At 34.6% G+C, this 27,055-nt stretch overlaps 1 protein-coding gene across 1 annotated transcript in view; it reads left to right on the top strand.

The window, feature by feature from the left end:
• Positions 1 to 25,819, top strand: part of mRpS18A (mitochondrial ribosomal protein S18A) — a 51,747-nt gene extending 25,928 nt beyond the window's left edge. The window contains exons 3-4 of the mRNA XM_090400716.1: positions 11,186 to 11,309; positions 25,495 to 25,819. Coding sequence (XP_090256842.1) covers positions 11,186 to 11,309; positions 25,495 to 25,568 — 198 coding nt within the window. The 3' untranslated portion in view covers positions 25,569 to 25,819. The remainder of the gene's footprint in view (positions 1 to 11,185; positions 11,310 to 25,494) is intronic.
• Positions 25,820 to 27,055: the final 1,236 nt, after the last annotated feature.

Here is a 27,055-nt window from a genome sequence, read left to right on the forward strand (position 1 = left end):
ACAGTCCTGAAACCATCTTTGTCATCCATCTTTGTATCCTTTCCACAGTTAATTTATCCCCTTCAAATAATGGGGACCAAATCTGAGAACAATAGTCCAAGTGTGGTCTGATCAGAGACTTATACAACGGAATGATAACCCTCTTATCTCTGCAGGTCAGTATCCTTCTCATAATTGCAGCAATCCTCTGTGTTACCTTCACCACCTTTGCAATATGTCCCCTAAACTATAGGTTTCTATCAATCATCAACCCCAGATCTCTTGTCTCCCCTACTTCCTCCAGTATAACTCCTCCCATAGAGTATGCAGCATCCCATCGATGTTTCCCAAACCTCAAGACCTTACATTTTGCTGCATTAAACCGACACCCCATTCATTTGCCCATCTATCTAGCTTATTTAAATCCTCTTGCAGGGCTACCACATCTGCACTGTTACTAATAATCCTTCCCAGCTTCGCATCATCTGCAAACAACTGAATATCCCCTTGCAATCCACCGGCAATGTCATTGATATAAAGGTTAAACAATATAGGTCCTAGTACTGAGCCCTGTGTGACCCCACTTGTAACCCTCTGCCTCCTTGAAACTGCTCCACCATACACAACTCTCTGATACCTATCAGACAGCCAATCCTGAATCCAGTTGACCAATCTGACATCCAGACCCATGTGCTGCAACTTAAATATCAGCTTATCATGTGGCACCTTGTCAAATGCCTTCGCTAAGCCTAAGAAAATTGCAGTATATGCCCTTCCCTCATCTAATGTTCTTGTAACTTTATTATAAAAGGCTAGCATATTGCTAAAACAAGAGCGCCCTTTCACAAATCCATGTTGACTCTCACAGATAACATTACCCTCAACTGCCCAATGCTGTATACGGTCCCTCACTACTTTCTCCAAGATCTTAACAGCTACTGATGACACACAGACTGGCCTATAATTAGACACTTTCAGTCTGTTACCACCCTTATGCAATGGCACTATCTTACCTTCCTTCCATTCCCTGGACACCTTTGCCAAAGCTAGACTTTCATTGAAAAGCCAGGTTAAAGGCACTGTCAGTTCCCTAGCACATTCTTTCAAAACTCGGGGATGAAATACCATCCAGTCCCACAGCTTTACTGACATCCAGAGTACTCAGTATCTGAAACACACTCTCCTCCTGTACTTCTAAACCTCGAACCAGCTCTATCCCTCTAGCATTAAAACTGACTCCTCTAGGATGAAATACTCCAATAAAGAGTTCATTGAACAATTCCACTATGTCCTCTGCATCAGTCACTCTATTCCCATTTTTATCCCACAATATCATTCTTCCACAGTCATTTCTCCTGCTACTGGCCGCATAGCTAAAAAATTCCCTACGATTTTCTTTGGATCTTAGGGCCAATCTCCTCTCATATTCCAGTTTCGCTTTCCTTACCACACTAGTCACTCTTCTGGCCTGTGTCTTATATTCTTCATGCATCTTCTCTTTCCTGTCTCCTTATATCTCTTCCATAGCCTCTTTTTCGCATGCAATTCCTGTTTAATATTGTTTGTCATCCACTTTACTCCAAATTGTGTCCTCTTTTTCACTCGTGGTATACAACTTTCCATTGCTGCTAACAAATATTCTTTCACAATTTCCCACGCACTAATGATATCCCGGCCTTCCAATTCCTCCCTCCATGAAACTTCCCGAAATTGAAGTCTAAGACTATTATAATCACCTGCATTATAATTCCACATAAGTTCCCGTCTCTTTGATACTCCTGCATGTCTATTCATTTTCCAAGTCAAAACCTTGGTCACTCTCTCCAACTGGTGGGAGAGATGTCATCTCAGTTATTATCAACTCTTCTGATGCTATAACCAAATCCAAAACTCTTGAACCTCTTGTTCTCTCTGTTACATGTTGCCTAAGACATTTGTCCCTCAAGAATTCTAGAAATTCCATTCCCCTATTGCTACATGCATCTTCCTCTCTCCAATTTATACTACTGTAGTTAAAATCTCCCATAACAATTATTCTTCTTGCACTTGTCAAACCTAGCTGTCTAAACATCTGGTCCCCATCCTCTGTGCTCCTGGGTCTGTAGCAACACCCCATACATGAACTGTAAAGTGCAGGGTGGCCCATAAGTCACAAAGGTGTTTAAAATGTGAATAACTTTTTTGATTATTAATTTTTTCATTGTATATATATTTTTTTCAGGTATTCCAAGGAATAGTTTGGAAATTAATCATGGAAATGTTCACAGCTTAACAATGAACCAAAATTTTGAAAAAAATTTTTAGCAATCAAATAATTTTGCAAAGCTCTGCAATATAGGCCATCACATTCGACAGATCTGACAGCTTCAGATTTCTTCCTAAGGGGTTACTTAATGAAAAGGTGTATGATAACAAGCCCAGTCCAACAGCTGAAGGAAAACATAACTAAAAAGAAAAAAAATCTCCAGGTTCTGCATTCCATTATAAACCAAAATAAATAAATAAAATAATAAATAAACAATGTTTAAACCCCTTTGTGACTTATGGGCGTCCATGTATATGTATTTTCTGTTTGCACACTTTGGAATAGAAAGAAATTTAATCCTCCTCAGACCTGTGAAGCTGCAACAGGCAAATGTCTAATCCTTGAAGAGAAGAAGAAATTTAATGGAAGAAGAAATTTAAATTTAATTGGTTAAATTTGCTTGCTATTAACTATTTTTAACAGTATTGAATATTCTTTCTAAATTATGTATTTAATTTCAGTAATTGCACCAGTTAAGTAATTCATTAATATGTACAGTTAATTTCTGTCATGTATTACAAAACTGATAGACAAACTAAAATAAAGAATAATCAACTCAAACAAATTAAAAGCATTTTATTTGTTCAAAAAAAAGACATTACTTTACTTTGTCCTCTTTGTTATGATTGACATGAATTAGATTTTTAATGGGTTGTTTCATCATTTTGAATAACAAATTCTTTTAATATCAAGAACAATATTTGAACTCCAAGTTCTCATATCACATCCACTATCTAGTCTTCCTATATTTTGTCTTTATTATAATATAACATAAAAATCCAGTCTTACATAGGAAATGGAAGGAACACTCAAAGTGATGTTTAGTTATTTTCAGGTAATCTATTATTGGGCTACTCAGAAAGTTTAGCAGAAGTTACTTGAAGTTTTAAGTTATAAACTAAATATAACTTAAAACTAAACTTTTTAACTAAACTGACTATAAACTCAATCTTGACTCAGTCAAGATTGAGTTTATAGTCTTGCCTTGTGAAACCAAAAGGCTTAGCTAATAGTGAATATCAGATTTCAAACCTAGGTCTTATCAATTAATACTCATAGGAAATAGCAAAAAATAGGAATAAAAAAAAAGTGTCAAACTGGTGTTGCTAACTTCATTTCATCAGAAGTTCATTACAAGTATTTTTTTCTACACAAGATATCTGGAATTCCAATTTATTTATTTTTATTTTTTTTAGGCAACAAAATTTTATCCATTGTAATAAACATTGTTACATGCTTTCCTTGCAATGATAGTAATTTCATTCCAAAATATTTCTGCATTACATGCCATTCTCATCAGCGATAGTGGAAGTAGTTATTACCCATTAGTTCCAGTAATAAAACTGCTAATTCAAGATATAGCATTGTAGTTGCTTGTCCCATCGGAAATTTTCCATTACTGATAATTTAGCTGTTATTACCACTCTTTTCAGAAACTTCTCCCTTTCCCTTTAACATCAGTCATGTCAAAGGTCGAATATTTCAAGTGTAGATAAAGTAGATGAAGAAGAAGAAACTAGCAGCTACATGAATTTCTCCAAACCTCACTTTAATTTGTGCCATAAAGTGGGGGAGGCTGGATAGGAGATACTGTGGATCAAAAGTGGTCGACCTATACTGGTTATTTTCAAGCTGGTGAAGGATTTTTCTGATGACCTCATGAACTGTGAGGTAAAGGTGATGGTTTACATTTTTGGAATGGATTGAATACAGTTTTTTGCTTTCTGCAAGCTAGATTCCAGATGAAAATGAAAGATTCTTCTGAACATAAATGGATATCATCAAGCTAGAAAACTTGTTATTAGAAATATTTCTGATGACTTAGACATTTAAAGATATTTCTGATGTCTTTCTGACAACAGACTAGTTGCATATGCAATGAACTATTCTTAGTATAGTCATCAGTGCAGTAAGTAAGAATATTACTAGAGGTCAGCTCTATCTTTGAGTGATGTTACAATGGTAACATCTGGATAATGAGAGGCAGAAGTATGAAAAATGGAAAAGCAGAAGTTACACCTAGTGATCCTGCAAGGGACTGAAAGGCATGATTATCATTTGAGCAGGAGCCAGAGGTTTTCTGTGCTTAGTCCTTTCAAAATCAAATTTAAAATACTTTTTTTTTTTTTGTATAAATATTTGTTGGGTTTTTATGATTTATTTAGTTGGATTTTTTTTGGGGGGGAATTATTTTTTTAAAATCCATCCACATTGGTACTGTAATCATTCATGAAATCTTCTCCATTACCATTTGTAATTGGTAATGGAGAAGATTTAAAAAATAAATGTGTGTATTATGAAAATAAAAATTCATATGCATCTCCTACATAAACATCTCTATGCTATCCACATTTTTTCTTTTCAATGTGGCCTCATTAGTGCTTCATGTATGTTCGCTCTCCAACATGATCTGGCAGTGTAAGCTATAGCAGGATTATTCACTAAGTAGTTTGATATCCTCTGATATGTTGGTTATGGGGTTCTGTCTCATGTATATACATGCTGTCCAGCCTGTTGGGCATGCTTTTGAAGTATGTCACTCCACTGCATTTAAGAGTGGGTTTGGGGAGGAAGTCTAAACACTTTTCTTTGAGGGCTAAACAGGCACTTCATACTCCCAGCAAGCACAATGGTGGTTTTTTTGATTAGACAAGAAATGTCAGATATCTATCACATGAAGTTCTAGTGGAATTCATTCATGATTACACATTGATGAGTTTAAAGTTGAACTGTGTATGGATGTCAACCAGCAGCTGCTTGTTTTTTTATATTCTCAAAGAAAAGTGATGGTGTTCAATTAAATGGAGCAGTGCCCATGAAAATACCTAGGGCAGTTATAAGGCAGAAACAGAATAAAGTCTGTGAGAAAGTGATTTGGAGTGCATCTCTAATAGAGAAGTTATTTGTGTTATCACCTATCCCTCTTAATAGATGGATATTAAACATTTTACTTAATAGATGGTCAATTAAGTCTGTATGTTGTTGGGGTGGAATGCTTTTCTCTATCTGTTAATGCTATCTATTAAGTAGAAGTTTAATAGCTATTAAATATTAGCTATTTAATAGCATTCTATTTAATAGCTATAAATAGCTATAAAAAAAAACTTAGTGGTGTTTTCCATTTAAAACATTACTTCTCTTCGTTAGAGAAATATGTTGGAAGTTTTTTCACTTGGTTAGACTATAAATTATATATTTAGTTTAATCCTTTATCCAAGTGTAAGCAAACAAAGTTTGCACCTGAAGTATCTTCAGGACTGGAGCAACTCGTGGCAAAGGCAGACTGAGTTCTGATCACTTTCCTTAGTACCTCATAATGCAAAGCACATCTCCTTGCGGACATGTATGCTGCTATGCATTAATGGAAGGGTCACTACCCAGACCAGTTTCCTTGAAGAGAAGAAGAAGAATCAACCTTTATTGAGGTCTCTTCAGTGGGAGCCTGATCAAGAGGTGATACCAAGGTTGAAGCAATGCAGAAGTCATATTTCCATATGCCAGTTGCCAAAAGGTGCCACACATATTTCTCTAATCCAGGGTAATTTAATAATAAGGTGTGACACCTTTTGGCAACTGGCATATGGAAATATGACTTCTGCATTGCTTCAACCTGGGTATCACCTGAAAAGGTCAAGGAAGGTCTGCAGAAACCCTGGGAGGCTAATGGATGGCAATGCTGTAGCCAATGAAGTTCTGACTGAGGCTCGGCTATTGCTGTTACCCTCCTGCCATGATCAGAGCTTTAATAGCTCAATAACACCTTATCCCTACACTGTCCTCTATAGATAACGGGGAAGATGAAAAGCATTCTTGCTTTGTCGGTTTAAGCCAGTCCTTATAAGGACTGGGTATCACCTCTGGGTCTGGCTCCCACTGAGGAGACCTCAATAAGAGTCGAAACTGGTCTGGGTAGTGACCCTTCCCATAATGCATAGCAGTATACATGTCCGCAAGGATATGTGCTTTGCATTATGGGGTACTAAGGAAAGTGATCAGAACTCGGTCCACCTTTGCCACGAGTTTCCCCAGTCCTGAAGATACTTCAGGCGCAAACTTCGTTTGCTTACACTTGGATAAAGGATTAAACTAAATATATAATTTATTATTACGGCTATTTTGCCTGCTTCAGTTTAGGAGTGCCCCTGTTTAAATGTCATTGGCTATTTACTCACGGATTCTTAGGGCATTGTAGATGTAAGTTTACCAAAAAGTATATGTAGCATAAGGAAGAGAAATTTACACATACCTTTTTCTGGGTGTTGCGGCTTTTCTTCTTTATGCGATGTCTGAAAACTACTGAGTGTGTGGAGGGGGGGGGTAGGCAATTTGGGAGAATTAAATTAGAAAAACCCGTTTTTTTTTCCCATAATATATATATATAAACATATATATTATATTACTATATTATATAGGGTGGGGGAAAGGTGAAAGGGTTCATTATTTATATAGGGGAAAGGGGGTTGATGGGGTGCGGTCCGTTTTGACTATTCTCGGTCGTCATCTGAACACACTGGGAAAGTCTTGAGACTTTTTTTGTGCCTATGGTCTCACAGAAGGTTCTACTAAGGTAGAAGTGGAGGAATTTTTTGAGGCTTTAGAAAAAGCAACTGACACAATGAAAAATGAAAAATTTAGATCCCCAATAAGTTGGTCCTTATTGGGGATCTAAATAGCAGAGTAGGAAATGATTGTGAGACATACAAAAATATTTTGGGAAAATTTGGAGAAAAGAGCAAAGCTAATAATAATGGCAAATATCTGTTGGATTTCTGCTCAGGACATGGACTGGTTATTACTAACACCATGTTCCAACATAAAAATGTGCACAAATTCACATGGAGAGAAGAGGCTAGGAATAAGAAAAGTCTCATTGACTATGTTATTGTTGATAGTGATGTTTTCTCCCTGGTGCAGGACACCAGAGTGTACAGAGGATTTGAAATTGGAAGTGATCACTATTTAGTCTTGAGCAGGATAAAATTGAATTTCATATTGAAAAGAATAACATGTAAGAAAGTTTTAAAGCGAATAAAAGTTGAGCAGCTCTCAGATGTGAACTGTAGACTAAAATACAGAAATATTATTGAAAAGAAAATGAAAGAGTTTGAGAACAGGAATCAAACCTTGGAGATTCAGTGGCAAACTCTGAAGGAAACATTGATTGATTCTGCCAGAGAGGCATGTGGTGAGGTTGTCTGTAAGGATAAAAAAAAATCAGAACTCCCTGGTGGACACAGGAAGTTAAAGAGGCAGTGAAGGAAAAGAAGAAAGCATATCAAAAGTTCCTGTCAAATAAGTCAACTTGTGCTCTTAGAGAATATAGAGACAAATGCAAGAATGCTAAACACTGCGTAAAACTAGATAAACAAAAGTCATGGGAGGACTTTGGCAAGAATATAGAAAATAAATATCAAGAAGGTGGCAAAATATTCTGGAGGTTGTTGAAGAAGCTTAGGAATGGAGGAAAGAGTGCTGTAAAAGGAGTTAGAGATGATAAAGGTGACATGAAAACGGGAGAAAAAAAAAGATATCTTTGAAGTATGGAGTAATTACTTTGAAAAACTGCTAAATGAAACAAACAGTGATGACAGCACAGTGGTAAAAAACACTGACCAATATAAATTCATGTTGAATAAATTCATGTGGAATAAGAGAGAAATTAGTCAGAACACTAAATTAGCTGTATACAAGACAGTGTTCAAACCAGTTTAACTTATGGATCTGAGAGCTGGGTCAGAAGTAAAACACTTGACCAAAGACTAGAGACCACAGATATGAGAGTCCTGAGAAAGATATAGGCATGAACAGATGGCATCAATGGCAATATCATATTAAAAACGAGGATATTAGGAAAGAACTTGATATTGTCAGCATCCAGGAATGTGTTAGCAGAGCTAATCTCAGGTGGTATGGTCACTTAAACAGAATGGGCGAGGAAAGATTAGCAAAACAAGTGTTCTCTGCCAGGTTGGCAGCAAAACGACCCAGAGGAAGACCAAGATATAGGTGGATTGATATGGTACAAAGTGCCTTAGACGATAGAAATATAAGATCTGATAATGTTGGAGTCTTGACAAGTAATAGACTGATTTGGAGGAAAATTGTAGATAGGAAATTAATAATGAAGTAATTTTTTTCATGTAGTACTATCATATCCTGTACACCCCTTGAGGGTACATGGCAGGAATTTGATGATGATATAATATATATGTTTATATATATATATATTACGGGGAAAAAAACCTGGGTTTTTTTAATTTAATTCTCCCAAATTGCCTACCCCTCCCTCCACACACTCAGTAGTTTTCGGACATCGCATAAAGAAGAAAAGCCGCAACACCCAGAAAAAGGTATGTGTAAATTTCTCTTCCTTATGCTACATATACTTTTTGGTAAACTTACATCTACAATGCCCTAAGAATCTGTGAGTAAGTACCAATGACATTTAAACAGGGGCACTCCTAAACTGAAGCAGGCAAAATAGCTGTAATTATAATAGTTTATTAAGAGGAGTAACATGGGAGTGTTCCCAGAAATAATATACATATAATTTATTACTTCTTTTCCTCTCAACTCTTGACACTTTATAAGTCTCAGATCCAACCAACCTTGGAATATTGTTCCCACATTTGAGGGACAGATTAAGAGGGAAGAATAGATGATTGTTACCTCACAGACTTCCTTCAGTCTCTTTCCCATAGGTACTCTGTTCTGTACTATGCCTTTTCTGTAGGTACTTTCATGGGCATCGCTCCTCTGAATTGGCTGCTACCATTCCTCTACATTTTTCTAACCATGTATAAACTAGAGCAGCCACTGGCCAACACCTTGGCACTGTTGAACTCCAAACGTACTGAACAAACTTCTCATCATCTTCCTTCATTCCATCCATACATCTAATTTCATTGTAACAGTTCCCCCCCCCCCGCATACTATTTTTCTCTGCTTGTACAGCCTGCAGTGCTTTAAGAAATAGATCAGTAGGCTAGTTCTTTCTCCTTAATCATTTACCCATATCTGGCACTGTAGTGGTTATAAGTCTTTTGCCCTTTCATGTGTGGAGTCATCATAAAAGAAAAAAAAAATGCAGTATATCTGTTTGGTGTACTATCACACTGTATATGCTTTTGCGTAATATTTCGTGGAAAAGACTGGGAAAAAATCTGACTAGCCTGCACAGAATCTTAATCTTAACCTAATATAAACAATCTGCGATAACCACAGTAATTAACTCTAAGGAAACTACAGACATTTCTTTATTTAACAGTATGTCATCCGTGTGTGTAGAAACAAGCAAATTAAAGAGCAAGAATTACAACAGTCAGTTTATCAATTAAAAATGGTTGCCATGAGCTAGAAATTAATATATTAATAAATAATATTAAAACTATTTTTATGTTTACATAAAATGAGAATCTCCCAAACTTTGGGGGGGGGGGGAACAGTTGTTCTGATTCAGGTTAGCACAATGTAAAAGGGCTTCTCAACTTTCTTTGAAAAGACAGTCATATTTAAAATTGCTTCTATGCAGATAAACGATCTTCATCCCATTGGATACTGTGTTTTTTGTCAATACTATATTGTGCCAGATCAGACTTTTGAGGTTTCATGTATTCAATGTAATAGTGATGTTCATTAATTCTTTTTTCCACAGAACGGCCTGTCTACCTAAAGTACATCAAATTACATTCACAAGGAATCTGCTAAACACCAGCCAAGCCAATGATAGAGGTGACAATTTGTCTTTTGTAGATGGTAACAGATGAGAAATTTTGTTGATAGGAAAATATGTGGGAATAAGGTGATGCTTCTTCAAAATTCTACCAATAGGTTCAGCGATACCAGAAATATAAGGGATTGGAATGCTGCAGTCTGAAGAATCCTTAGGTGTTGGAAATAGGAATCAATTATCAGCTGGATTTGATGGAGGACCATTTAATTCCATTAAAGTTTTGATAGTGAGAAGGTCTTGTTGCAAACTTGAAGAATACATTGTGTTCTATTAATTAGACTTGATAACCTCAATTTTTTGAGGGATGTGATGAGCAGACTTTTGATGTCAGTAAAGGTAGATTTTCAATAAACACTGGTTGACAAAGTGCTGGAGGCTTTGCAAGTAAGAATGTAAAGATTAGACTTAATCTAATATAGCATCTCTGGGATAAACTGGAAAATTGTATTTAGACTATACTGGTGTATTGAACAACAATACTGATAGTCGTGTTGAAGGAACAATCCCCTAACATACCTGACTAATCGTATGATATGTGAGTATACTTGGAATCGGGAACAAAGGAGGACTTGCATGTTGTCGAGGTAGGCATGTGAATGTGTAATTTAGGCCTCTCTAAAATATTGATCTGTTCTAGTATGTATTTTAACTGTTCATTGGTTTGACAGTTCATTTTTTTTTTTTCTGTTTTGTATGTTACTCTTTGTTTTGCAGAACGGTCAAAATTTACTCTGTAGTTTTTAACTTGTCTGTAATTTGCTCTTAATAGAATATGTAACAGTGAAAAGAAATATTTTCTGCTGAAGTTATATTTATGTTATATAGAATTTTAATTTTTTTTTTTTTTTTCTATTTTGATTATTTATTTGTTTTCCGGTTGTCCTTCATACATCATTTCTAAAAATATAAACATGAGGTTTTGCGTGTATATTGCCTGTCAACAGTAAATATTAGTTACTATTCATAACTAATTTTTTAACTAATTATGAATATTAGTAACTTGGGGTTTATATTGTGATATAAATGTTACTACTGAAATGAAAATTTATGTCAAATTATAATAGATAAGAAATCATGTTCTCTACAATTTTACTGCGAGAATTTATTTAAAAAAGAAAGTTAAGTGGAAATGATATAGTATTGTATCATACTTTATTTTTATTTTCTAGGATACGTTAATTTTGAGTCAGTTTATATATTCAAATGGTGATGTTATTCCAAAGCATGTGACAGGCCTTTGTGCTGGACAGCACAAGAAAGTTACCATCTTGGTTGACCAGGCTCAGAAAGCAGGTAATCTTGCAAAGTTTATTAAGAATTATATTTCAAGTCAGGTAAAAAAATTTTTATGTAATCCCAGATTCGAATATGTGTGAGTGTCCACATGTGTGCGCACACATGTGCATGCATAATGTTGATCACTTAGGGTTTCACAGTAGTAGTTAATTCCATTAGATATGCTTTTGATTATGCCTTTATAATTAAAATCATTCTTCTTTATAGCTATTATGTGGTAGCTTAAAAGAAGAATGATTATGGAAGGAAATCTTTAATAAATGTAGGTAATAGAGAGGTGACAGAAACAGAAGTTGTTGAATTATTAAGGAATTACTTTGTGAGGGTGATATCATTCTGGTAGGGGATAATGCAGTAAGTGATGCAAGAATTGAAGTAGATGAAATTGGAAGTTCTCAGACCATTACAAAATCTCGCTGTGAGACTACATGATATCTGACTGTGTATTATGAGAGGATAAGAAAATTGGCTTCATTTCAGCATGCTATTAACTTGTATCCTACTCAACAATAGGTCGTGGTCACTTCCTGCATCAAATCAATTGTGTACTCTTTTACTTATTAATAGGAGCATTCTGATGATTTCACTATACAATATAAATGATAACTTTCTTTATTTCCACTTTTATTGAACATTTTTCTGATGTTACATGGTTACTAATGACTAGTTGTTCATATAATTAATGAGAAATTTATTATATGAATTTAACTTAGTGGTTACCACAATGAACTTTATTATCTGAATAGCTTTGGATACAGCACCTTTGGGCAGATGTTTTCCACTTACTAGAAGTCATTATCACATTACTAACACTCTTTGTTACATTATGAATTTCATTTTTAAAAAAAACTTATCAGACTTCCCTGGAAGTCAACTCATGGTGGGAGATCCTGTTGTCACTCATGCAGTGTCTTTAATGCATTTCAATCACTCTCCATTAAAAAAAAAAAAAAAATTATTCCCCCACACAGCTCCCCCATTCCATGAAAAATTGTCATGCACATTAATCTCATAATAATTCTTTCCTAATCATAGGTCTCAATCATATTCCATCCTCACCTCTATCCACTAGACTGCAAATTGTATTTCTTCAATCTGTTATTAATACTCAACATTTCAGAAACCAGGTAGCCAAAATCTGTACACAGTAATGTAGCCTCATAAAAACATTATGCACTCAAACTTATAACATCCTTACTTTTAATTGGTTATACTATAATTTAAAGATACCAAGAAATTACATACTTGGTTTAATCCTTTTATCCAACTGTAAGCAAACAAAGTTTGCACCCGAATTATTTTCAGAACTGTGGCAACTCATGGTAAAGTTGGTATGACTTCACATCACTTGCCTTAGTATCCCATTATGCAAAGCACATCTTGCAGACATGTATAATGCTATGCATTATGGTAAGGGTCACTACCCAGACTGGTTTTAACCTTTATTGAGGTCTTTTCAGTGGGATCCAGACTCCAAGGTGATAACAAGTTTGAAGTAATGCAGAAGTCACATTTTCCTATGCCAGTTGCCAAAAGGTGTCACACCTTATTATTAAATTACTCTGGATTAGAGAAAGTTGTTGGAAGTTTTTTTTCACTTGGTTATACTATAATTTAAATATACCAAAAATTATATACTTGATTTAATCCTTTTATCCAAGTGTAAGCAAACCAAAGTTTGCACGTGAAGTATTTTCAGGACTAATCCAGAGTAATTTAACAATAAGGTGTGACACCTTTTGGCAACTGGTATAGGAAAATATGACTTCTGCATTACCTCAACCTTGGTATCACCTCTGGATCTGGCTCCCAACAAAGTGACCTCAATAAAGGTCAAAACTGGTTTGGGTAGTGACCTTCCCATAATGCATAGCATTATACATGTCTGCAAGGAGATGTGCTTTGCATCATGGGGCTAAGGCAAGTGATGTGAAGTCAATACCACCTTTACCATGAGTTGCTCCAGTCCTGAAAATACTTCAGTTGCAAACTTTGTTTGCTTACACGTGGATAAAAGGATTAAACCAAGTATTTAATTTCTTGGTATCTTTAAATCCTTACTTGTTGGTGTCACATCATTGCCATAATCACTATGCTGTCCTCAGTTTTATCTGTGTTCTCAAGATTTTAGCTCCTTATCCACCATCATTCCAAATCTCTCTCATATTTTCCACCTCCATTAAAATATTCCCAAATTTTAAAATCTTAACATTTTCAGCATTGAATTGGCAGTTCTACTCACTTTTCATCCAGTTCATTCAAGTCCTATTGCAAAGCCACATCTGTTCTGTACTCCTTCAACTTTGCATCATCTGCAAACAGATGCATGCCCGAATTCATTCCTTTTCCAGTATTATTACCTTACAAGTTAAGTATCAACTGCCCAAAAACAGACCCTTTGGATACATCAGTAGTGACTTCTGGGATATCACTCCCTCCCCCACACACAGCATGCTGTTCTACTTTCAAACCTTAATTGTTCCCATTTAATTAGCTTTTTGTTATATGGTAATTTATCAATTTACAAAATCTCATTATATCACTTTATCATCATCATCATCATCAAATTCCTGCCATGTACCCTCAAGGGGTGTACAGGATATGACAGTACTACATGAAAAAATTACATCATTACTAACTTCCTATCTACAATTTTCCTCCAAATCAGTCTGTTACTTGTCAAGACTCCAACATTATCATATCTTATATTTCTATCGTCTAAGGCACTTTGTACCGTATCAATCCACCTATATCTTGGTCTTCCTCTGGGTCGTTTTCCTGCCAACCTGGCAGAGAACACTTGTTTTGCTAATCTTTCCTCTCCCATTCTATTTAAGTGACCGTACCATCTGAGATTAGCTCTGCTAACGCATTCCTGGATGCTGACAATGTCAAGTTCTTTCCTAATATCCTCATTTTTAATATGATATTGCCATTGATGCCATCTGTTCACGCCTCTAATCTTTCTCAGGACTCTCATATCTGCAGTTTCTAGTCTTTGGTCAAGTGTTTTACTTCTGACCCAGCTCTCAGATCCATAAGTTAAAATTGGTTTGAACACAGTCTTGTATACAGCTAATTTAGTGTTCCGACTAATTTCTTTCTTATTCCATATGAATTTATTCAATTGACTTCCCACCATACCAGCTTTGCTGATTCTGTTGTCTATTTCTATATTTAGTTTACCATCTTCAGTAAAAATTGTGCCTAAGTAGCTGAAATGTTTTACTTGTTCCACAGGTTCTCCATTCACAACACAGTTGACATTTTCAATGATTCTGCCTATTTTCATTGTCTTTGTCTTTTTATTGCTGACCTTCATACCATATCTATTACAACAGCTATTCAATTTAGTCAGAGAATCTTGCAGACTTGTAGCGGATTTATTTAGAAGTATAACATCATCCGCATAAAGCAAAGAGCTGACATTAACATCTCCAATTTTGATATCAGGTTTAATACCACATTCCTTCATAATGTGATCCATATAGATAATGAATAACAGAGGGGATAATGTACATCCTTGTCTCACACCAGATTTAACATTAAACCATCTTCCTGTACTTCCTTCAATTCTAACTGCTGACTCACAACTCAAATAAAGACTAAGTATTGCTTGATATAATGCCCCATTGACACCATATAACTGCAGCGTATTGAATAGCTTCTCTCTTGGCACCTTGTCATATGCCTTTTCCAAATCGACAAAACTTAAATACAGATCTTTGTTATATTCCCATGCTTTCTCGACTATTTGTCGTAAAGTGAAGATCTGATCCTGACAGCCTCTATTTGGCCTGAATCCAGCTTGTTCTTCACCAAGCTTTTCTTCCACAATTCTTCTCAACCGTTTCTCAAGTATACTTGCATAGATCTTGCCAGAAACACTCAGTAGGGAAATACCTCTGTAATTCTCACATTCAGTTTTATTTCCCTTTTTATATATGGGTACTATGAGAGCTCTACTCCAATCATCGGGAATTCGTCCCTCTGTCCAGGCTTTCTGAACTATGCAGTGCAGCCACTGTAAGACTCTTATACCACCATACTTCAGCATTTCTGGTCGAATATCATCTACTCCTGCTGCCTTTCCACATTTCAAGCCTTTGATGGCTTTTTCTACTTCAAGTATGGATATGTATTCCTGACTACATGCCTGGCCAGTGTTTTTTACCACTGTGCTGTCATCACTGCTTGTTTCATTTAGCAGTTTTTCAAAGTAATTACTCCATACTTCAAGGATATCTTTTTCTCCTGTTTTCATTTCACCTTTATCATCTCTAATTCCTTTTACAGCACTCTTTCCTCCATTCCTAAGCTTCTTCAACAACCTCCAGAATATTTTGCCACCTTCTTGATATTTATTTTCTATATTCTTGCCAAAGTCCTCCCATGACTTTTGTTTAGCTAGTTTTACACACTGTTTAGCTTTCTTACATTTGTCTCTGTATTCTGTAAGAGTAAAAGCTGACTTATTTGCCAGGAACTTTTGATATGCTTTCTTCTTTTCCTTCACTGCCTCTTTAACTTCCTGTGTCCACCAGGGAGTTCTGATTTTTTTATCCTTACAGACAACCTCACCACATGCCTCTCTGGCAGAATCAATCAATGTTTCCTTCAGAGTTTGCCACTGAATCTCCAAGGTTTGATTCCTGTTCTCAAACTCTTTCATTTTCTTTTCAATAATATTTCTGTATTTTAGTCTACAGTTCACATCTGAGAGCTGCTCAACTTTTATTCGCTTTAAAACTTTCTTACATGTTATTCTTTTCAATATGAAATTCAATTTTATCCTGCTCAAGACTAAATAGTGATCACTTCCAATTTCAAATCCTCTGTACACTCTGGTGTCCTGCACCAGGGAGAAAACATCACTATCAACAATAACATAGTCAATGAGACTTTTCTTATTCCTAGCCTCTTCTCTCCATGTGAATTTGTGCACATTTTTATGTTGGAACATGGTGTTAGTAATAACCAGTCCATGTCCTGAGCAGAAATCCAACAGATATTTGCCATTATTATTAGCTTTGCTCTTTTCTCCAAATTTTCCCAAAATATTTTTGTATGTCTCACAATCATTTCCTACTCTACTATTTAGATCCCCAACAAGGACCAACTTTTCCTTTTTCATTGTGTCAGTTGCTTTTTCTAAAGCCTCAAAAAATTCCTCCACTTCTACCTTAGTAGAACCTTCTGTGGGACCATAGGCACAAATAAGTCTCATTGTCCAGTTCCCCATTCTCATATTTGCCCACATTACTCTACTTGAAACTGACTGCCATTCAAGAAGATTAGCCTCGTATTTTGTGTTGAATACTATGGCTACTCCTTCTTTTCCTTGATTGTTATTGCCTGAATATAACATTTTGTATTTATTGCTCAGAAAGATCTCACCAGTTTTGGTCTTTTTTGTTTCAGTCACCCCTATTATGTCGATCTGGTACTTATCTAATTCCTCAGCTAGCTCCATTTCTTTGCCATTCAGGCTTCTTACGTTGATAGTACCGATCTTTAACTCTGGTGATGTTGAGTTGGGGTTTGTTTTCAGATTTGTTCCAGTAGCTGACTTTTCGCTGCTCGCCCTGGTTCCCTGGCGAAAACAACGGGGGCCTTGTTTAACCGGGTGACGCCCCAGCCAGCATGAAATTTTGTCATGTTGCATCATCATTTTTTATTTTGGTTTAACCAATAAGAATACAATTTTGTCGGCTAAATCCCAAATTGCCAGCCCATCCTCGTTCGTTCAGTATCAAAGTAGATACCCAACAGGGTGCACCACGAGAAGGTGAGGATTGGACATTAGGTCAGAAGCCCTGGTCGGTTCTCCGCATTCCTTTAAAGGCTATGTGGAGGTCTCCTCTCAGTTATACAGCTTTGACCCTTAAGCACCCCCTATCACTTTATATGCTTCTTCTTTGTCCACTGCATCATCATCACCTTGGTATAATAAGTAAGTAAATTTCTAAAATACTGTCTTCTTTTAGCAAACCGATGCTATCCATCAAAGAGAATGTAAATAGATTGGCCTCACTCACAAAGGTAACTAGGAGACTGACACAAAACTCTGGTCTTCCACCTGTCTTATGAAGTGGAACAAATTTGTCTGCATTCTACTCCTTTAGAACTTGGCTCAGTGTCAGACTCATGTTGAACAAGTATGTCAAAGCTGTTGTTAATTCCCTGATACATTAAGATGAATGAAATAAAGAAAGAAAGATAAAGAAATAAAGATGAATGTCATCTTTATTTTATTTTTTGTTTACATTTTTTTCTCACTTTTTTGTTGGTATTAGGTGTAAATATGTCTGTGATGAGAGACACAACACTTACACTAGCCAGGTTTTGTAAATTAACATAATCAATGAATCATCACTGTTAATTCCTACAGTCAGACTTAGTTTTTTTGTACAAAAAAAATCATTTTCTCAATTTGGTTAAGAAATATATTTATGTTTCATCATAATTTTTTTGTCACCTGCATGAATTGCATCAGATGTGATAACATAATTAAGGTGCATAAATACAGCTAATTTGCGGTGATAGTGCAAACTTTGGTGTGCTATTATAACCTGTCAGTTATTTAATTTTTTTAATTTATTATTTATTCTTATTAATAGAATCATCCTCATTGATGTAAAATGGACATTAAAAAGAGCATGAAAAAAAAAAAAAGAGAGAAAAACAATGTGCTACTTATCTAAAAATAATTACAAAATTACTCATTTTTCTACTAATAGTGCAAAAAAGAGAAGAGATAATTTTCAGCAGTATTTACCTAGTGGGTATCAAATAATAATACTTATAATCTTTATTAATATGGTCTTAAAGCCTTTTAAGGACCTTTTGCTTAAGAGTTGCAGAGAAAAGGAAAAATTTAGAGCTATATTGTAAGGAAATGTCTTCATAAATTTATCATAATTGTCTGCAACTATTAAGCAAAAGGCTTAATCTTCCTAATCCTTAAATTTCAACAATAAAAATTATAAGTTACATTTTGTTTTTCTGTAATTGGTGGGTTTTAATTTTCATTTCATAGAACTTGTATTAACTTTCCCAGTACTGAATTACAAAGTATTGAATTCACTAATAAAGTATGTAGAGTACTATAGGATACAACATTTGTTTATCTGTTTCATTATATTTACATATTTCAGCAAAGTCAGGTCATTTATGACTGCCAGTGATTAAAAAAAACATGCTATAGAATCAAGAAATATCACTGTTATAGTAGCCATTCTCATATTGTTTGATAAAGTATGTAAATCACAAATGTATGTGTGTGGAAGTATAAATATATTTACAGAATACCAGTTCTCCCTACAATGGAGAGGCACCTGGATTAAACACATCACTTGGCTGATAGTTCAAAGGACGAAACTGAAGTGAAAATCTCAGAAAATTGTAAAATTCTAAATCATTATAAATGTCGTGTCATAAGCTACATTACACTACACAAAAGTAAGATAAATCTAAATGTTTAGTTAATCATTTACCTTAGCCTCACCTCTGATGAAAAAATAATAATAATAGATATATACAAAAATATAAATTGACAAAATAAAATTTTTATACATTTCAGTATAAAATGTGTTGGGGTTCTGTCATCATGTTCTGGATGCTATATTTATCAGCAACCTATATAGCATCCAGAACTTGATGGCAGAACCCCCACCACAAGAAAACCCTAATATAAGAGGACTGTAAAGATATGCCTAATGTAGTTCTGCTATAAAAGTTTATTTTTATTTATTTAGAGATTTTTTTCCTATCATCTGTATATTATTATACAGAAATGTATGAAAATTATTTTTATATAAATTTTTAAATAAATTATTAATTAATTTATATTTTTGTATATATTTTATTTATTTTTTCACCAGAGGTCAGGCTAGGGTAAACGATTAACAAAGCATGTAGATTTATCTTACTTTTTGTAGTGTCATGTAGCTTATGTCCTGTGCATTTGTATGTTCTTGATGATGACCTCGATATAGAGGTCGAATGTTATTTTCATAATTATAAGTAAAGTAATTATTCCAACACGTGTGTTTTTATCTTCATAAATTCTTCACTATGAATACTGATCACTGTGTAACCATAAAAGAAAGAATAAATATATAGAGTATACAGTTAAGTCTATCTAACAGACTTAATTATATACAACCAAGGTTAGCTAATATCTTTATTTAAAATTTAGAGCTATTGTAAAGAAGTGCACATTTCTTAGTTTCAGTAGTAAGAAAGTGAAGCACTGTATAAAACTAGCTAAACAAAAGTCATGAAAAGACTAGTAAGAACATAGAAAATAAATATCGGGAAAGTGGAAAAATATTCTGGAGGCTAATGAAAAAGCTTAGAAATGGAAGAAAGAGTACTCTAAGTGGAATCAGATGATAAAGGTGACATGAATATTAAAGATAAAGATATTCTAGATGTCTAGAATAATTACTTTGAAAGATTGCTAAATGAAACAGTGTCAGCATGGTGGTAGAAAACAATGCTATTGTTTTCTACCACCAAATAAATGAAAGTATGAATATGTATTTCTGATGCAATCAGAAATACATATTCATACTTGAAGTAAAAAAAAAAAAAGCCATCAAATCTGAAATGTGGAAAGGCAGCAGGAGTGGATGATATGCTACCAGAAATGCCCAAATATGGAGATATAGAAGTTTTACAGTGGCCGCTACATAATTCAGAAGGCTTGGTCAGAGGTATTTCCCTACTGAGTTACGTGGTAAGATTTATGCAAGTATACTTGAGAAATAGCTAAGAAAAATTGTGGAAGGGTATCTTGGTGAAGAACAAGTTGCATTCAGGCCAAATAGTGGTCAGGATCAGATTTGTACTTTAAGACAAATAGTTGAGAAATTTTGAAAATATAACAAGGATTTGTATTTAAGTTCTGTTGATCTGGAAAAGGCATATGGGAATGTGCCAAGAGGAAAGCTGTTCAAAATGCTTCAGTTATATGGCGTAAATGGGACATCGTATGAAACAATATATTGTCTCTATTTGAGCTCTAACTTTTGTATTCTGACAGCAGTTAGAGAAGGAGGTACAGTAAGATGGCTTGATATTACATCAGGTGCACGACAAGGGCTCGCATCATCTTCACTGTTATTCATATCTATGTGGATCGCATTATGATGGAAAGTGGTATTAAAACATATCAAAATTGGTTACATTAATCTTGGCTCTATACTTTATGCAGATGATGTTATACTTCTAAATAAATCCAGTACTCAGTACAAATCTGCAAGGTTCTCTGACTAAACCTATAACTGTTATAATAAAGTCAGATGAAAATCAGCAATAAAAAGACAGTGAAAATAGGCATTTCCATTGAAGCATTGAAAAAATTAACTGTATATCCTAAATGAGAACCTGTAGAACAAATGAAACATTTCAGGTATTTAGGCTCAATTTTTAATTAGGGTGGAAAATTAAATATGGAAATAGACAACAGAATTAGCAAAGCTAGTATGGTAGAAAGTCAGCTGAATAAATTTATATTGAAATAAGAAAGAAATTAGTCAATACTAAACTAGCTGTATGCAAGACAGTGTTCAAGCCAGTTTTAACTTATGGATCTCAGAGCTGGGTTAGGAATAAAGCATTTGATGAAAGACTGAAAAACCACAGTTCTGAGAGTTCTGGGAAAGATTAAAGGAATGAAGAGATGACATCAATGGCAATATGATATTAAAAATGAGGATATTAGGAAAGAACTTGACATCGTTAACATTCAGGAATGTGTTGGCAGAGCTGATCTCAGGTGGTATGATTACTTAAACAGAATAGGAGAAGAAAGGTCAGCAGAACGAGTGTTATTTGCTAGGATGGCAGGGAAAAGACCCAGAGGAAAACCAAGATCTAGGTGAACTGCTATATTAAAAAGTGCTTTAGAAGACAGAAATATAAGATCTGATGATGATGTGTTGACAGGTAACAGATTATTCTGGAGGAAAATTGCAAATTCCTTATCAGGAATTCGATGATGATGGTTTTAGTAGCACTAGCTCTGAAATGAAGCTATTTTGAAATGGACTTAATATGAAGCCAATAAATTATTCTTCCTCCCCTTTCATCCATTATTAATAATAGCAAACACAGTTTAGATTACTACACAATTTGACCATGAAAGTTCAAGTAGATTACAGCTTAAAATTGGATTTTCTTGGTCAAATTGTGTAGTAATGGATCAATGACTTCTGTCATCTTGAATTCACAATAACTGTGCTTACATGTAAGCAGGTATAAATGACAGATTATAACAGATATTTCTGTACATTTGTAGTAACAGATATCCATAATTAACTTATTTGTGTAACTCAGATGTTGAGTTACTCATAACAGACAACTTACTGGATTTCTTAGATTCCTTTGAGAAAGGCATTGACAAGCAGAGTGGTTGCTGTTGGTAGTTCCATTGTATCAGATCATATCTAGACTAGCATCTAGGTCTGGTCAGGAATTCGGAGAAGATGCCTTAGAGAAGGTACAGAGGCAGGTAGCAAAAATGATTTCAGCACCATGGAACATCATGAGGATAGATTGAAGGCAAGTTACTGCTTAGTTTGATGAATGGACAGTGGGAGTAATATGAATGGGATATTTAAGCTGTTGAGAGTATTTACTGGATGGACAGAGGAGGTTTTTCAAATGGTAGAACATCAGAAAGGGAGAGGAACTATTGGCAATCCCTAGAAGTTATGCAAGGATATGAGTCAGAAGATTTTTTTTTTTTTTTTGGCTTTCAGTGAAATGTCTCGCTACTAGTTTAGCACTGGACTCCATAAATGTTTGCTTTTGGCTATTTATTTTTAAAATAAACGGACCTGAATTATCAGAGGCAGGGAAGGGAAAGCATGTACTTTGATACAATAATGCAGTTTCATTATGGTCAAACTAGTATGCCAAAGAATTATAACAAGGGGATTTTGTTTGGTGATTGATCCTTTCAGATATCGACCAGTTCTGCTGTTTTATTTGGAATTGCAGCCAACGCAGCTTAAAACATGAGGCTAGTGTATTATGTCTATTATTTTATGTGTTCTTCTGGCTGTTTGCTTGTTTTGTATGATGAAAAACCAAATTTTCTTTAGGGAAAAATCCTGTGGTTGCTATATGAGCACAACTAGCCTTTAGTTGAAATGACTATTTATACATCCCAAAAAGAACTTATAGTAAACTTAAAGAGAAAGAAAAAAAAAAAAGAAAGAATGAAAACTGGTTATCTTGAATATATACAAGATGTGACAACTATATTATTGTTACATTGGCACTTCTTTCTCTCTGTGGGAAGGCCAGGATTATTATGAAACATTAAAGTTAATCACAGTGATGGTAAGCTATGGTATTATTCTAATTCTCTCTATGTACTGCTAGCTTTCATATATGCTCTATGTATTAGGTCAGTGGTCTCAAACTGGCAGCCCACATCCATCCCCCGAAGCAATTTTAAACGGCCACGAATACATTTCAATTATCTATTTGTTGTAAATACGGTGCTTATAGTTTTAGAGACATAGAGATATGGACTGAGCTTATGTGTGCATAAGCTCAGCCTGTATCTACAATTTACAATCAGTAAATTTAGTTTGCCAGCCAACAGTTGGTAGCGCTTCAGTATTCTGGTGTTTCCGATGCACAGCTGCGCAGTTCATATTGCAATATAGATGGAGACAAACTAACGTACGGCGTATAAAACCTGTTTATTTGTGCTTGTTGTTAGATCTACTTATATCAATGCTTATCATTTAGAAATGTGCATAACTTTTGAGAGTTGCTTTCATACGAAAATTCATCTTGTGGAATTAAAGTTGTAAATAAAATTATAATAGTGATTTTAATTAAGAGATTAAACTGCAAGCCATTTCTTTTACTCTTTGTTAAAGACATTTCCTTCTTCTTTGTCCAAGTTTGGATGAAGAAGGACGTTTTTTTTTCAAGATAAATGGGAAATTATGTACTTTTGTGGTGTTGTGCGCAATAAAATTGTATGTTTTATTTGTAATAAGAGAATATCAGTTCCAGAAGAATACAATTTGTCGCCATTACAAAACGAATCATGAAGAAATATTTGAAATGTTGGAAGGCAAATTGAGGGAAGAAAAGTTACAGTTTCTGAAATCTGGCTTACAACAAAATTTTTTTACTGAAGCAAATAAATCCAGCAAAGCAACAGTTCACGCAAGTTTTGCTCTCGCGCACATCATTGCAAAACGATCAAAACCATTTATTGATGGCGAATTCCTTAAAGATTGTTTGATTAAGTCTACCGAACTTCTTTGTCCTGACAAACAACAATTATTTAAAAATATTAGTTTGTCAGCCAACACGGTAGCGGAACGTATTAACGAAATCACTAGTGATTTACCATGTCAGTTAAAAGAAAAAAGTATAGATTTTGCAGCATTCTTAATAGCAGTTGATGAGAGTACTGACATCACAGATATAGCACAACTTGCCGTTTTCGTACGAGGTGTTACTGATGAATTTGAAGTAATTGAGGAATTACTGAAGATAATTCCTATGAAAGAAAAAACTGGTGCACAGGATATTTTTTCTGAAATAAATTAAGTTGGGATTTGCAAGTGATGGTGCAGCTGCTATGGTTGGTAAAAAAAAAATAGAGTAGCGGTAAAATTAAGAAATGTAGTGAAAGAAGAAAAATTTCAGAATAAATAAATTTAATAAATTAAATCAAAATTTTTATGACACAAAAAAATAAAACCATCGATGAGCTACTTAATGATACATGGATAACAGAATTAACATTTCTTGTTGACTTAACCGGCCATTTAAATATTCTCAATAAAGAGCTGAAAGGAAAAAATAAACTTATCATTGACATGTATGCTTGTATTAAAGCTTTTAAAGTTAAATTGCAATTATGAGAAACATAACAGGAATCAAAAAATTTCATACATTTCCTACATCTTAAATCCTGCCCTATTATTTCAAATGAAAAATCTCAAGAATATGCAAGAAAAATATCATTATTACAACAAGAATTTGAAGAAAGATTTAAAGATTTTAATGATTTGGAGTCCGATTTTACATTATTTTCATTACCATTAAAAACGAACATGAACAACGCACCAGAAAATCTACAAATGGAGCTAATTAATTTACAGTGTGATATAAATCTTATTCAAAGATTTGAACTTTTATTCGTACTTGTCAAAAGATAAATACCCTCAGTTATGAATTTCTGCAATAAGAATAATTGCTTTGTTTGGGAGTACATTTATATGTGAACAGTTTTTTTCATAGTTGAAAATTAATAAGTCTAAGAAAAGAACCTAATTGACCGATGAGCATCTACAATCTGTGATGAAGACAGTTTCTAGTAATTTTTCTCCAAGGCTACAAACTTTATCAGAATCGAAACACCATCAAGTGTCAAGTTGCAGTAAGAAATAAAGAAGTTTATAATTATTTACATACAAACATGTGTGTTTTTTCTGTATGTGTCGAAGAAAAATTTAATAAATAAAAGAAAGAGAATAGGTTATCATTATTTATTCTCAACTTATAAAGGTTATAAAAGGGTTTCATAATTATAAAGGTTATAAAGGGGTGTTATCCATACATTAGGGGTAAGTACGGTTCAGTATATATATTAGCCCCCGCCGAGTTCCAGACAGCCGGTTCTCCTTGAATTCTGATGACTCGAATTTTGAAGACTCGACACTCAGGGTAGCCATGAGTTTCAAATGTTTCAAATAACTTGACAAAAAACGTTACAAAAAAAGGCTTATCATTTTATATTATAGAGTAGATATATTCACTCTCATTTTGTTAAAAAAATTCCGGCCCGTCAGCTGCTTTCACATCGTGCATTCGGCCCTCATGCAATTTGAGTTTGAGACCACTGTATTAGGTGACAAGTTCAGAGAATTAGCATTTTACTAAGCATTCGCAAGAGTGCTATAACAAAACAGTGTTGAATGGGGGGTATCGTTAACTAGGATTTTACTGTATGGTATGTTTCTAATGAAAATTATGACATTTCACTCTCATGTGTGACTTTCACTTCTGGAATCAGATGTTCATGCTTAATATACAATTTTATTTAATGCCACTTCATAGTTTAAGCTTATAAATATACATCTAAAACATTTTCTAAGAAACTTGACACAAGATTTTTTCTTTTTGAAAAATTTAGGATTATTACCAAAGAAGCCAAATCCAGAAGAATCTGTAGAGGAGTGGAAGAAATTCAACAGATACTTTCAGTAGTTAATGATATCATGGTGGAGAATTTAATATAAACTTACATTGTGTTGTTACTTAAACATACACATTCTTCAGCTGACTGCCACTTTTTTCTGCAGCAAGTTTGTATGTGACATAGGCATAATTGTTACATAATTATATTGAACTGTTGAAAGAAATGTGGTCTACTTTTACGTAGTTTTTTTTTTTTTTGCAGAAAAGTGAAGTGTGTTGATTTATTTTGCATTCAAATGAAGAAATGTTTTCACTATTAATAGTTGGTCACAGTGTTGTGAAACCACATTTATGTTATAAAACATAAGCATAATTATTCAAACTTGTAGTCTCTGCAGTGGGAATACTTATTTTTAATTATTTTTACTCAAAAAATAGATATACACACAGGTTATAAAACAAAACAAAAAGTTATATATAGCCATAATTAAAGAGGAGGTATTCAGATCCCTATAGCAAAAAATGTATTCAACAAAATTCAACCAAACTTGGTGTAAGTACACTCTGGAAAATAGGGTTGTGATTTATAGAAGATAAAAAAATAGTACAAACTTCTACCACCAGGGGACATTTGGTGCTTAAAGTACATGGGTTGGGATTAATTAAACAGTAATGGCTACAAGAGACGCAACAAATCAATTTTTGTGTTCATATAACTTACAGATGTGTTTCAATATAACTGCATTCTGTGAATGACATTTTCTACAGTGAAATACAACAAATCTGCATTGAGGCTTAACATCTGAATTGATTGCCTCACACATTGTGTTATTCTGTCTTTCAAGGACATGTTCCTGATTTAGCAATCTGGAACATGTCCTTCATACACCATGTGTTTAAGATGACCTGACAACAAAAAGTCACAGAGGTTGAGATCAGGCGAATGAGGTGACCATGCTGTGGAGTATTTTAATAACATTCACTGTACTGGCAATCCAATGTGAGGTGGTGCTCCATCCTGCATGAATATGGTAGAGTCAAGGCATCTTCACTGCTGCAGTTGCAGAACAACAAAGTTATGCAGCATCTCTCGATACTTAACAGCAGAGACAGTACAAGTCACTGATCCTGTTGGCCAAAATTCTTAAAGTACAGACTGATAATAAACAATGCAGTGAAACCACACCACACTATGTGACTTTTGGTGAGTGTAAAGAGAATGTGATGGAACACATAAGGGTTATTCGCAGCCCAAATGTGCGAGTTAACACTATCATTCAGATAAAAATGTGCTTCATCACTCCCCAAGATCTTCCATGCCCATGCATCATCCACTTCCATTTGAGCTAAGAACATCAGGGCAAACTGCAGTCGAGTTTCCACATCACCAAAGCAAAGTTTGAGTATTGGATATCTTGTAGGAGAAAAATCTCAGCATTTGATGCAGAATTTTCCACACAGTTGAGTATAGCATGTCAAATTGCCTTGATATTGCCCTGGCACTACTGGACCCTTGTGTGTTATTCACCGTGTTCCATGGCTGTAGTTGCAACTTC

This window comes from Typopeltis vanoorti, chromosome 11, assembly GCF_054136105.1.
Source record: "Typopeltis vanoorti isolate ZY-2024b chromosome 11, IOZ_Tvanoo_1.0, whole genome shotgun sequence".
In the NCBI taxonomy this organism is placed as follows: Eukaryota; Metazoa; Arthropoda; class Arachnida; order Uropygi; family Thelyphonidae; genus Typopeltis; species Typopeltis vanoorti.